General features: G+C 39.6%; 1 protein-coding gene across 4 annotated transcripts in view; it reads left to right on the forward strand.

The window, feature by feature from the left end:
* The window catches only part of pfkpa (phosphofructokinase, platelet a), a 58,248-nt gene that overhangs the window by 38,548 nt on the left and 6,237 nt on the right, over positions 1–13,463 (forward strand). For all 4 annotated transcript variants that reach the window (XM_079806006.1, XM_079806004.1, XM_079806005.1 and 1 more), the window contains 5 exons: positions 5,884–6,036; positions 8,227–8,391; positions 8,582–8,643; positions 11,929–12,040; positions 12,333–12,432. In XM_079806006.1, coding sequence (XP_079662132.1) covers positions 5,884–6,036; positions 8,227–8,391; positions 8,582–8,643; positions 11,929–12,040; positions 12,333–12,432 — 592 coding nt within the window. The remainder of the gene's footprint in view (positions 1–5,883; positions 6,037–8,226; positions 8,392–8,581; positions 8,644–11,928; positions 12,041–12,332; positions 12,433–13,463) is intronic.

Raw genomic sequence — 13,463 nt, forward strand, 5'->3', positions numbered from 1 at the left:
AGTACAAGCAGGGCTTGACATTAACACCCGCCAACCCGCCATTTGCGGGTGGATTTCAGCTGTGGCGTGTAACACAGCCACTAGCCACTTTGGCGGGTCTTCTCAAAAGGCATCTGTTATAATCGTGATGCGCATTATAACCAATCACACGCAATTCTGTTGAGCTTTTAAATGCAATGTCATAGTCAGTGGCATTCAGATTAGTCATCGCTGAAACGCCAGAGTTTTGTTCACTCACTGAAATCTGTACTCTCATCAAAGCAGAGATGCGATTGTACGTAGGAGATAATTAATCATACAGCGATTGACTGTTTTTGTTCTATTTCAGCAGCGAAAATAGTTTCAAACAATTATCACAACAGAACCATATAGTGCACGCTATGTGACTGGCTTAACGTTGGACGTTCGATATTCGCAAATTTAGGGACCGTCTCTAAAGTTACACACAACATTGGTATACACGTTTCTAACTTCAATAGCATTTGAAGAGAATGGCTTACAGTCATAAAACCGACTGTAAAGTGTTCATCTAGGTGTCAGGTATGATAATAAACTGTCAAATCACATGAAAATATGGATATTTATTTCACTAGGCTACTGTATGGGCTCATACACAAAATATGCTAGCTTTAAATATTTCATCGCTGATAGAAATAAAAATCATATTTTTTTCAGACAAACAGCTGTTGATGACCTTTCATGTTATATATTTCATGTAGACTTGATTTGGATGTCTACAGTGGTAATTTACAGATAGCCAATAACAAATTTCCTTACAACAAATTTGTGGCCAGTGAAAGTAGGGCTTGCAAAGACTATCGAGAGATCGACTACAAAAATATCGTAATTTGCCAACTTTGTAAGAATACTTCAAAATACAGCAGTACGACAGCTCTGCACAACCACCTACGATTGAAACATCAAACAACAAAGGCAAATGTTAGTGAGACCCACACCATGAAGCAAACGAGCATTGGTGAATCCTGTAAACGCCGGATTACAGAGAGGAGAAGACAGGTAATAACAGATTAACTTGTGGATTTTATAGTAAAGCCCTAGCCTGGCCCGTGTCCGACAACTTATCAAACTCTCGGCCCGAGTCCGACTGGAGCCTGTGTTTTTTTGTTAATCCTCACTATTAAACACTGTTGCAGCTATTAAAATAAATCAGCTTCGTTTTTAATGTCAAAATAGTTATATTTCGTTTTGTTTCTTTATTAAGTTAATTTAGAAAAACGTTTAGCCTATATCACCACCACAAGTAAAAAGGCATTTTTGACAAGTTGAGGCAGGCTAATGCTGGTCGTAATGGCGCTCGCAAACGAAATGGGCTGTACGATCTAAACCAGGGGTCTCCAAACTTGGTCCTGGAGGGCCACTGTCCTGCAGAGTTTAGTTCCAGCCCCAAATAAACACACCTGAACCAGCTAATCAGTGTCTTAATAGGCCCAAGTAAGAAACTGATTAGCTGGTTCAGGTGTTTTAATTGGGGTTGGAGCTAAACTCTTAAGGACAGCGGCCCTCCAGGACCGAGTTTGGAGACCCCTGATCTAAACTAATAAACAAGAAAAAAAAACATGCAGTTTGTCTTACCTTACACCTCTCGGCAAAACTAATATAAAGCCGATCTTCAATTCCCGCGCTATATTCACATTTACATGATTTTAATATAATGTCATAATTATAATGTTTTGAGAGTTTACCGTATTTTCAGTCCGTGATTATCTTTCTTTGTTTTCTTCATTACAGTTAAAGGAACCTTTGCTTTTCTCCAGTCCCTCACAAGTTTCTCACTCACTCCCAACTTTCTTTCTGCTGCTCGATTACCGTTTTCAGCTGCATATTTTACTAACGCTACTAGCAGTTTGTAATTTGCAGAATAGAATTTTCTTTCTGGGGGGCATTTTGTTTGTGTTCAGTCTTTCTCAGTTGTCTTTAAGTTAATATTTCAGTTAATTTTTTCAGGGGTAAGCTACAGGAGCAGCATAGAGCGCCCTCTCGCGGCTGTAGACGTAGCTAAATGTTTATTCTTGTCAGTCAGTATGAATTAATTTTGATATATAAGTCGCACCTGACTATAAGTCACAGGACCAGCCAAACTATGAAAAAAAGTGTGACTTGTAGTCCGGAAAATACGGTACTTATTTAATTGTTGCATTAAGCTATAAATTAATAAACATTTATTGGTAAGAGCCATTTCATGTCTTTTAATTTACAGTGGCATGAACCACGAGTAGTCAAGTAACTTGAGTATTGTTTTGATAAGAAATCGACTAGCAGAAATCAGTGGTCGTGCAACCCCTAGTGGCTAATAATCACTAGCCACAGTGGCTGGTGAGCAAAAAAGTTAATGTCAAGCCCTGAGTACAAGTGAGCTTTAGACAATTTAGCGACTGCAGTGCTCATTTGCGAGTATAAATGAGTCATACTTAAAAAATAAAAAAAAAGAACATTGGACATTTATAAACTAGGGAAAACATCTGTGCTGCCTTCAAAGCAACCACATGAAGGTGTCTCAGTAGATAGATTTCATTAGTTTGATTTCATTAACTTCTTTAACAAGCATGCGAGCCAAAATTAAACAACGCTAGTTACTGATCGACTAGCCAATTTAAGAACACAAGGATGAATCTCACAAAGAAATGTCATATTTAGTCTTCATTTTCTTTACAACATATATTTTACCTTATCGATTTGGGGGTGAAATATGACCTGGACATGTTTTGTGAGATTTATCCTGAAACATTTCTACACTAACCATTAATGTTTTGGCTGATAAACGCAAAGGCGAGTCGTTAGCTAACAGGTAAGTGGAGATGACATGATGGCAGCATGTTTTGAGCTCTGCTTTTTTTGTGTGTGGCTGTCATGTGACTGAGCCTGCGCTGTGCTATGATCACACTGCATTAACCTGTCATAACAGATCGCTGACCCCAGCTAACACAGGCTGAACTGGAGTCCGTCTGCATAGTTTCATAGTTAATGGTTTAAATGAACACAAGGCTTACAAAAGCACAGGCCACTGCAAAGTAACTTTTTTCATATAAGAAATAGTTCAGCTGAAAATGCCATTTATTCACCCTCTAGTCTTTACAAACTCAACTTTCTCTTGTCTGTGGAATGGGCCAAGGGAAATCAAGCTCAAAAAATGATACAAAAGCACCATAAAAGTAATCCTTGTGATTTGGGCTGTCTATTTAAAGGGTTGATTAAATTAATTAGTTATGTAGAAAAATGATGTGTTAAAATTATTTACGCATTTAACACACCACCCCGCCTCAGGCCAGCGTAGTTCATCTTGCATTTTATAAAGTTGATTGGTGATGAACATGAAGCAGGGCAACAGCTCACTGCGTGATGAAGCTTTGGAATGCATTTAAAATGACCTGTATGAGTTTTGTCTCATATTTATATCATTATATAGTTTTAAGCAATATCACACGAGTGCTGTTTTTGTCCCGAATAGCATGAGTGCAAATGTGATATTGATTTTATACTACAGTTCAATAAATAAGAGGTTAATATTGTGTTATATTTTAGACACAGTATTGTCCGCTTTTGCTCAATTTGGCAAATGAAAATATCACCTATAACGGCAGAGCAGAACTGTTGTGTGTCTCCGAGCAACACAAAGCGGTGCTTCGCTTCTGAATGAATCCACGTTTTAAACGAATCAATTGGGTGAACCAATGATTCAATGGCCCATTCATAAAGAGAGCCAATAGACTTGTTCAACTTCACCCAGCGATGCGCAGACCGATCGACGGCTGACTTGAAGCAGTGCATGCCGGTTAGTAATTTTGTCCGTATTGAAACTAACTTCAGTTTAACTCATTTCACTTCAGCTGTGATAAAGTATGCAAACACAGCGCGAGCGTCACTACGGGACGCAGAAAGTGTCTGACTTCACGTCTCCTCCCCGCCTGCATGCGGCTACTCTCGCCGATCGGTTGCATCCGGCCGCAGCCGAAGTCGAACACACCTATTTACTTAAATCCTGAATGAATCAGCCATTTTAACGAATCAAATGAATGATGGGAGATGAGACTCTGATTGGTTTATTGCACGTTACGCCCAAAACACACCCATGACTCATTAAGAGACCATTTTTTTCATCGTTAAACTAGCAGAAATGGATTCGGACACGCCCCCTTAGTGCACCTGCGGCATGCGCTTCAGACCATGGTAAATGGACTGCATTTATATAGCGCTTTTAACAGACCAATGGCCATCCAAAGCGCTTTACACATTGCCTCACATTCACCCATTCACACACTGACGGCGGTGTCAGCCATGCAAGGCGCCATCCAGCCCGTCGGGAGCAGCTGGGGTTAGGTGTCTTGCTCATGGACACCTCGACACTTGGTCAGGTGGAACCGGGGATCGAACCACCAACCTTCCGGTTTGTAGACAACCTACATGAACCATTGAGCCACTGCCGCCCCAACCACTTACTCATTTAGACATGTACTGCCACCTACTGGATGTTTTAGTTCCCTTTCAGCCGGTGGCGTTCCAACATGACGTCTCCGTTGCCTCCTTCAGGGAGACGTTTCTTATTTAGAGTAACACTTAATAAAAAAAAAAAGAAATACATATTAATAAAACCCCATTAAATAGTACTGTATAAGTCACCCAAAAATTTAAATCTATTACTCACCCTCATGGCTGTTGAAGCCTAAAAGTTAATGTGTAATAAATTCTGTTGAATCAAAAAAAAATATATATATATATATTTTTTTTTTTAATTTTATTTTTTTTTATTTGATGCTTTTCTCATTTAACATATTGACTTTAAATGATCTTTTGGGTGTAATTTATCAGCCGAATTTGACGTGCAATTAATTTGCGATGAATTAATCGCCACATTGACGTAAAAATGTAACGTCTTGACATCTCTACTTGTGACTTATGGCCCTGCACAAGTAAGAATTATATACTGCATATAATACTTTTGAATTATGAATCCTCGCACATGAGAAGTAAAGAAATATAATTTCACGAATTAAGAATTAATTCCCTTGACCAGTGTTTGGTAATTTTCCTTTTAAAAATAATGCATTACAATATTGCGCTACTCGTTAAAAAGTAACTAATTATGTTACTTAGTTACTTTTTTTTAAAATACTTTTTTTTTTCTCACCTGGATGAGACTCGATGTCTTTTATGCAAGTGAATGTGGATCTTCTCTTCCTCTGCAGCTCCCAGATATCATTCTCTCAGATTTAACCATGAAATCTTAACGTCTTGACATGCCATGTTTACATTTTTTCAGCAAATATTGGCTTAATAACAAACATATGTAAGCCAATATTTGCTGAAAATCTATTCAAATCTACAAATCTAATCTACTCAAAGCTATTACATGACTTCAGAAGATTTGGAATATAGTGCATGATTCATATATCATTCTGGAAAACAAAGAAATAATAGCAATAATGGCATGAGGGCGAGTAAATGATGACAGAATGTTCCGTTTTGGGTGAACTATCCCTTAAATATATTGATACTTTAGAATGCAAATAGAAAGAAGACCAGTCGCAATTCAGTATGCAGATGTAGCGAAGGAGTCATTACTTGCTGTGTGGATCATCGTACTGCTTCTACAGTATTTCTGTTAAAAGTATTTGGAACCCCTGCCGTCTCGCTTCAGTGTCTTGCCTCATGACTACCCTGTGTGCATGTGAGAGCAAAAGTCAATCCCATCCCGTCTGTACCCCCTTCCTCTTCTCGTCAACTCCTAATCGGAAGCCATGGCGGCCATCACACGGTGGGTGCCCGATCAACAGGTCCGCTCCTGCACCAGTACTCCCTCTGCTGGTCTAACGTGTGCATTGTCCTGTCCCCTGTGGTCCCCTGCTGTGTTGTGCTGACCCGCCAAAGGCATTAGAGTGTCTGCTGCAGCTGAATGAGGCTCGGGCCCAGTATGAGGAGTTTTGCATCCCGCTCTGTATGCTGCCTGCAACCATTAGTAACAATGTGCCCGGCACTGACCTTAGTATCGGGGCAGATACCGCCCTCAATGCCATTGTGGAGGTAAGAAGAAAAAAACTCCTTCCTGTCTGCAAAGGGGCCGTTTTTAGGAAATATTATTGCAACCCTGTCACATTACTTACTGGACTAAGCATGTTAGCATTCACATTTTGGGATTGAATGTTATGGGGTTGAAATTGCAAAATTTCTTATGGTGTTAGCTTGCAAATATCACATTACTTACAGTCAGTACTCTAGTGCTTAATTTTAGTATATTTTCCCATAATAGAGGATGTGGAGATTATATACATATATATATATACACACATACACTGAACCAAATTATAAACGCAACACTTTTGTTTTTGCCCCCATTTTTCATGAGCTGAACTCAAAGATCTGAGACTTTTTCTATTTACACAAAAGGCCTATTTCTCTCAAACATTGTTCACAAATCTGTCTAAATCGGTGTGCTGCGCCCCAATTCGCCTACTTATGCTACAACCTAAAAGTATGTACTCTTTTTGTGAAGAAAAAGTACATACTTTTGAGTGTGTAGCAGAAGAGTATGCAAGCTTTGGGACATACTACCTCGTCATCTTTAACGGACTCTGTTACGTGTGTCCCGTCACCGCTTAAACTGCCCTGTCAATCATCGTCACAGTTCAAATCCCACATTAAATTTAATTTCCTACCGTATTGGAGAGAAATGTAGTAGCACGTTGATCTGCCTTTCGTGGGTCTTTAATGCAGAGACTCCTCTCATGTGTTTGCAGTTTAAATATAATGATGCATAGGAGCATGAAGTTAATGGCCAAACGTATCATTACAAAAGTTCACCATGCTGCTGCAGGTGAAATATAATGTGGATATTATTGAATAAATATATTTTCGTCAGGTTAAATACTGATAATTGCTCACTCAAACCCCTTTATCTAACCCTCTCTATTTAACCGTGGGACTCGCATAACCGTCATGTTTGTAGTTTTTAACAGTTTTTATCCGCGTTTGTAGTTCTAATCGAATCCTCGTCCGACTCGCAGTGGGTTGTGGGCAATATCAGCCGTTAGAGTGCGCATTGATCTGCACTTCGAATTCTGACCGGAAATAGTAAACCATCCGGGAATCTTTGGAATACTCTTTTCAACATACTACGATTTGGGACATACTAATTATTTTTTAGAATACTATTTAGTACAGATAGTATGTGAATTGGGACGCAGCGTTAGTGAGCACTTCTCCTTTGCCGAGATAACCCTTCCACCTCACAGGTGTGGCATATCAAGATGCCTTAGGCTGGCCACAATAAAAGGCCACTCTAAAATATGCAGTTTTACTGTATTGGGGGGTCCAAAAAAAAAAAGTAAATACCTGGTACGACCACCGTTTGCCTCACGCAGTGCAACAAATCTCCTTCGCATAGAGTTGATCAGGTTGTTGATAGTGGCCTGTGGAATGTTGGTCCACTCCTCTTCAATCACTGTGCGAAGTTGCTGGATATTTGCAGGAACTGGAACACGCTGTCGTAAACGCCGATCCAGAGCTCAATGAGTGATATGTCCGGTGAGTATGCTGGCCATGCAAGAACTGGGATGTTTTCAGCTTCCAGGAATTGTGTACAGATCCTTGCAACATGGGGCCAGCCTAAAGCACACCTGTGCAATAATCATGCTGTCTAATCAGCATCTTGATATGCCACACATGTGAAGTGGATGGGTTATCTCGGCAAAGGAGAAGTGCTCACTAACACAGATTTAGAGAGATTTGTGAACAATAATTGAGAGAAATAGGCCTTTTGCGTACATAGAAAAAGTCTCAGATCTTTGAGTTCAGCTCACGAAAAATTGGGGCAAAAACAAAAGTGTTGCATTTATAATTTGGTTCAGTGTGTGTGTCTATATATATATATATATATATATATATATATATATAAGGAGGATCAAACCATTATTTTTATAGGGGAAATGTCACAACAGGGTTGACAGTGAGGGACACACACACAAACATACAAATAAATCGTTTTTTATAAGGAAGGTGCATCATAATGTCATGTACAGTAAGTCATCTTAAGCTCCTAAAAGCTCTCTGTAAATGTGGAAGATTTTGATTTGATTTTAAGTTATAGTTGTTGACAAGCTGTTCTTATTGCATGGCATGTCATGTATCTGGTATGACAGTGATTGAGCAGGCTGTTGCAATATTTGAAGCGTTACTCTAAGAAACGAAATGACTAAATATGTATGTGTTTGTCAGACATGTGACCGTATCAAGCAGTCTGCCAGTGGTACGAAGCACCGTGTGTTCATCATCGAGACGATGGGGGGCTACTGTGGTTATCTGGCCAGTGTTGGTGGTCTAGCGGCTGGAGCAGATGCTGCATATATCTACGAGGAACCGTTCGACATCAGAGACCTACAGGTTACCAGCACACGCATGTTGTTAAACCGCTAGTGTCCTAGTAATAAAATAAATTGCGTAACACGATTATATATTATTACATATATGGTTATATAAACTTTGATTCAGTGCCAAGTTTAGTGCACTTATTAAACAAACATTAGTGCCACCTGTTGGTTAAAGGAAGGAACTGCTTTTCTTTTTGCTTCAGTCGAATGTTGAGCACTTGACAGAGAAAATGAAGACCAGCATTCAGAGAGGACTAGTCCTGAGGTATCTATCTATCTATCTATCTATCTATCTATCTATCTATCTATCTATCTATCTATCTATCTATCTATCTATCTATCTATCTATCTATCTATCTATCTATCTATCTATCTATCTATCTATCTGTCTATCTATCTATCTATCTGTCTATCTATCTGTCGGTCTGTCTATACCCTTCTATCTATCTTTCTATCTGTCCACCTGTTTGTCTGTCGGCCTATACCCTTCTGTCTGTCTGTCTATACCCTTCTATCTACCTGTCTGTCTGTCCACCTGCCTGTCTCTCTCTCCACATTAATCCAGATACATTTGAAAATGGTGTTTTCATTTCAAAAGGCATCTCCGTCCACACTAACATTTTCAAACGCTAAAGTCACCTTACTGCACATGCGTTTAAACCCTCATAAAAGCTCACTGAGATGATACAGGTGGAACAGACTTAATAAAGTTCTCATGCCATCCTTCTGGCAGGATCATTTTATTTAGCAAAATATCTTAGCATTCACTGATGCGTCCAGGTCGTACTCAGTCACAATTATGTTTGGTCTAAAACGCAACTTTCTTCCGCCGGACAGCAAATGTAAGTACATTTTCTGTCATCTTTACATACGACTATATGAAGAGTGTACAAAGCGTACCATATCTTTAGCAACGGTGTGAAAGTGAATAGCACATAACAGGCACAATAGCGGTAGAAACATACATACACTATATTGCCAAAAGTTTTGGGACGCCTGCCTTTACATGCACATGAACTTTATTGACATCCCATTCTTAATCCGTAGGGTTTAATATGGAGTTATCCCACCCTTTGCAGCTCTAACAGCTTCAACTCTTCTAGGAAGACTTTCCACAAGTTTTAGGAGTGTGTTAATGGGAATTTTTGACCATTCTTCTAGAAGCACATTTGTGAGGTCAGGCTCGCAGTCTCCACTCTAATTCTTCCCAAAGGTGTTCTATCGGGTTGAGTCAAGTTCCTCCACACCAAACTCACTTATCCATGTCTTTGTGGACCTTGCTTTGTGCACTGGTGCACAGTCATGTCGGAACAGGAAGGGGCCATCCCCAAACTGTTCCCACAAAGTTGGGAGCATGAAATTGTTGAAAAACAATTGAAAAACCCCTGAAAAACAACCCCACATATTAATCCCCCCTTTGGCAAGCAGCGAGGCAGAGAGACCGTGAGAATGGGGCATGTCTCACCGAGGAGTGACGGAAGCATAAAAGGAGGAGCGACAACATTGAAGGACGATAGAGGACCAGGGGCCTCATTTATAAACGTTGCGTACGCACAAAAGAAGGCGTACGCCACTCTCTACGCAATAATTGGTATTTATAAAAAGCAAACTTGACGGGAAAATGTGCGGTCCTTCACGCAAGCTCTGACCCAGGCGTACGCACAAAAACGGGTGAAATGAGAAATGGCGACACCGTCGGCAGATGGAAGAAACACGTGAAAGTGTGTGAAACTGTAGACCGTTGTGTAAAAGAAATGGCAATACTGCCTCTCATAAATAACTGGAAGACTTCACAAAGCAAGTATTACAATTAACAGCCTACACGAACACCCGTTTGATCGATCTGCAGTGTAAAACAAACAAAATCAAAGAAAATTACAACAGAAATGCAAAAAAAAATATGAAATTTTTATGTTCTGCAACAATATTGGCATGTTATGCAATTCATCCTCATAAATAATATGGTAAACAGAACGAAATAATGTACAAAACTGATATTCTCGTCAATGTGTCCGTCTGGCGGAGCAGATATAGCCTAGATGCAATTAGATAGACAGATAGATAGATAATTAGGGAGATATATAGATAAATAGATAGATAGATGTATTAATTGTTCACTGGGGAAAGTTGTTTTCATAGTAAAAATTTCTTCATCAGCTACGGAATCATGGTATTCATGCAAATGCCTTTAGTTTGTTTTATTTTCGATAAAATAACATATGACGTATGTCTCAACCATTCAGAAAGCTGCAAGAAATTACATTTGCACTGAACTATTTCCCATTTCCACGTAGATAATAGGGATAGGGATTAATAGGGATTCCCCAATAATTGCCGCCAGTCTCTCATCAAGAGGGGTCAGCTGCGGTGTCCCCTCTCCCCCACCCGTGGCAGACACACTCTGGCGATGGAGCGCTAGACGCTTTTTTGCCTCGACTTTGATGTCCGACCATTTCTTTTCTTTTTCGGCCACGGTCCGAGGTTGTGATGCTACAGCATTTACGGCGTCTGCAACCTTTTGCACCTCAAGTGCCTTTTTGGCATTAGTAATGCCCACACTGTGCCCTCCAAAAAATATTTTCTCCTCTTTTCCACCTCGCCAACGATAACTTCTACTTCACATTAAGTGAAGTTACGTTTTTTTTTATTTCCTCTCTGTATTTGCCATGATTTCGCAATCGATAAATATTAACTTGTGGGCGTTTCACGGACTATTTATGGGCAACTATGGGCGTGACGTGAAGCCGCAAAAGCTGCGCTACATTTAGAATTGATTGTGATTTATTAAGGGAAAACTGCGTAGGATGTGCGTGCGCACGGTTTTATAAATCCGAATATTTCTGTGCGTACGCACGTCCTATGTTTCATCCGTACGCAACTTCTGACGCAAATCCTACGCAAAGTTTTATAAATGAGGCCCCAGGCCTGGATTTTAAGTTGTGTTTTTGTGTTACGTTTAAGTTTTGTTGAATATTCGCCGGTTCCCGCCTCCTTTCCATATCTACAAACTTTTTTACATCCCCCTTCACCAAACTTACGTCTGTAGACTTCTGCGCACTGTGACCCTCAGCATGCGCTGACCCAGCTCTGTGATTTTACATGGCCTACCACTTCGTGGCTGAGTTGCTGTTGTTCCCAATTGCTTCCACTTTGTTATAACACCACTAACAGTTGACCTTGGAATATTTAGTAGTGAGGAAATTTCACGAATGGACTTATTGCACGGGTGACTCCCTATCACAGTACCACGCAGAAAGAGAGAAAACGTATCAGTGTGGACAAGGCCTCTGTCTATCCACCTGTCTTTCTGTCTATAACCTTCTATCTATCTGTCTCTCTGTCCACCTGTCTGTCTGTCTGTCTGTCTATCTGCACAGAATCTCTGTCTCAGTATTTGGCTGCATTCCCTCATGTTTCATCTCCTCTCAGCTCAGATGAGAGTATTTTGGGTCAATGTGATTGAGATGTGGGAGCAGAGCCTCAGGCGTTCTGTCAGTCACAACAGCCGCTCCTCACTCAGCCGGTTTTGTGTGTGCTTGTGTTCATGCAGGAATGAGAGCTGTAATGAAAACTACACCACAGACTTCATCTATCAGCTCTATTCCGAGGAAGGCAGGGGAGTGTTTGACTGCAGGAAGAATGTTCTGGGTCACATGCAGCAGGTACTACACATAAATCATAAATCAAAGAACACAGTGGCCGACGGGCACCATTTAACTCCAGTCGAATGGATCAATATTCTGTAGCAAACATACCGTTTTCTTTTGCCTGCTAATTCAAGTGAACAAGCAAGTTATGATTGCTTAATACAATACAAGGACAGCTCTAATCTATAAACAGATCTATAGACAAACCGTATAACAGTCTTTATAATATTCTATTTATTATTTCAAAGAGTAATATAAAACTATTTATATACAATATTAATTCATTAATATGTATACTTTTTCACAGGGTGGTGCTCCTTCTCCATTTGACCGTAACTTTGGTACCAAAATCGCTGCCAAGGCCATGCAGTGGATCAGCAAGAAACTGAATGAAAGCTACAGACAAGGTAGAAATTACATGTGTTAATGAAGCAAACTTAATAAAGCAGTTTTCACCTGTCAGTAGAATTCACCTCTTGACCTTCTTGTTGACCTGTGCTGCTGTAACGGTCATATTGTTAGTGTAATCACGGCTGCACACATACACAGATGTGCCATAGTCCTCAACAAAGTCCTTGACCTATATTTATTTTATTTTGAAAGATGACTCTATAGTCGCTGCGTTTTTTCAGCTAGTTTTGTGTGTGTGTGTTTTTTTTACTCCTTTTGCTGTGCCTGTGGATGAATAAAGATGAAGGTAAACATTTGTATTTTCTACAGTCTGATTTAATAACCTCAGTGAAAGACTGTCCTTCAGGGGATTACAGCATTATCATAGTGTAGCTTTAGTGTAATTGTAAATATGGTAACACTTTACAATAAGGTTTCATACATGAATTAACATAAACTAATAGTGAACTGCACTTATTAGTCTTTGTTAATGTTAATTTCAACATTTACTAATACATTATTAAAATCAAGTATTTGTTAACATTTGTAAATGCACTGCGAAGTAACATGAGCCAACAATGAACAGCTGTATTTTTTATTAACTGATTTTAACAAATACAGTAACAAATGTATTGCTCATGGTTAGTTCATGTTAGTTAACACATTAACTTGTTAACTAATGAAACCTTATTGTATTGTGTTACCGTAAATATTATTTCTATATACTAATCTATATGGAAGCTTGTTTCCGCCACAGAATTAAAAAAAGAAAAATAATTGCAACTTTTTATTTCACAATTCTATCTTTAATATCTCGCAATTCTTAGCCTGACAAGCTAGACCCACATCAAGATGTTGGGTCTGGGAACACACCATTAGCAGGGCTCAATCCGAGGGGCGGGATAAACGGTTGTCTTTCAAATTACAACCAACCCGCGTATGGTGTTTCTCATATGGTGTGTTGTGGAAAAGTAAGCCAACAAATGTTTTGGTAATGGAGCCCAACGACTGCTGGCAATTTTGCAGAATGAATATGAGAATTGCAGGC

Source organism: Gobio gobio (assembly GCF_949357685.1).
Source record: "Gobio gobio genome assembly, chromosome: 23".
Classification (NCBI taxonomy): Eukaryota; Metazoa; Chordata; class Actinopteri; order Cypriniformes; family Gobionidae; genus Gobio; species Gobio gobio.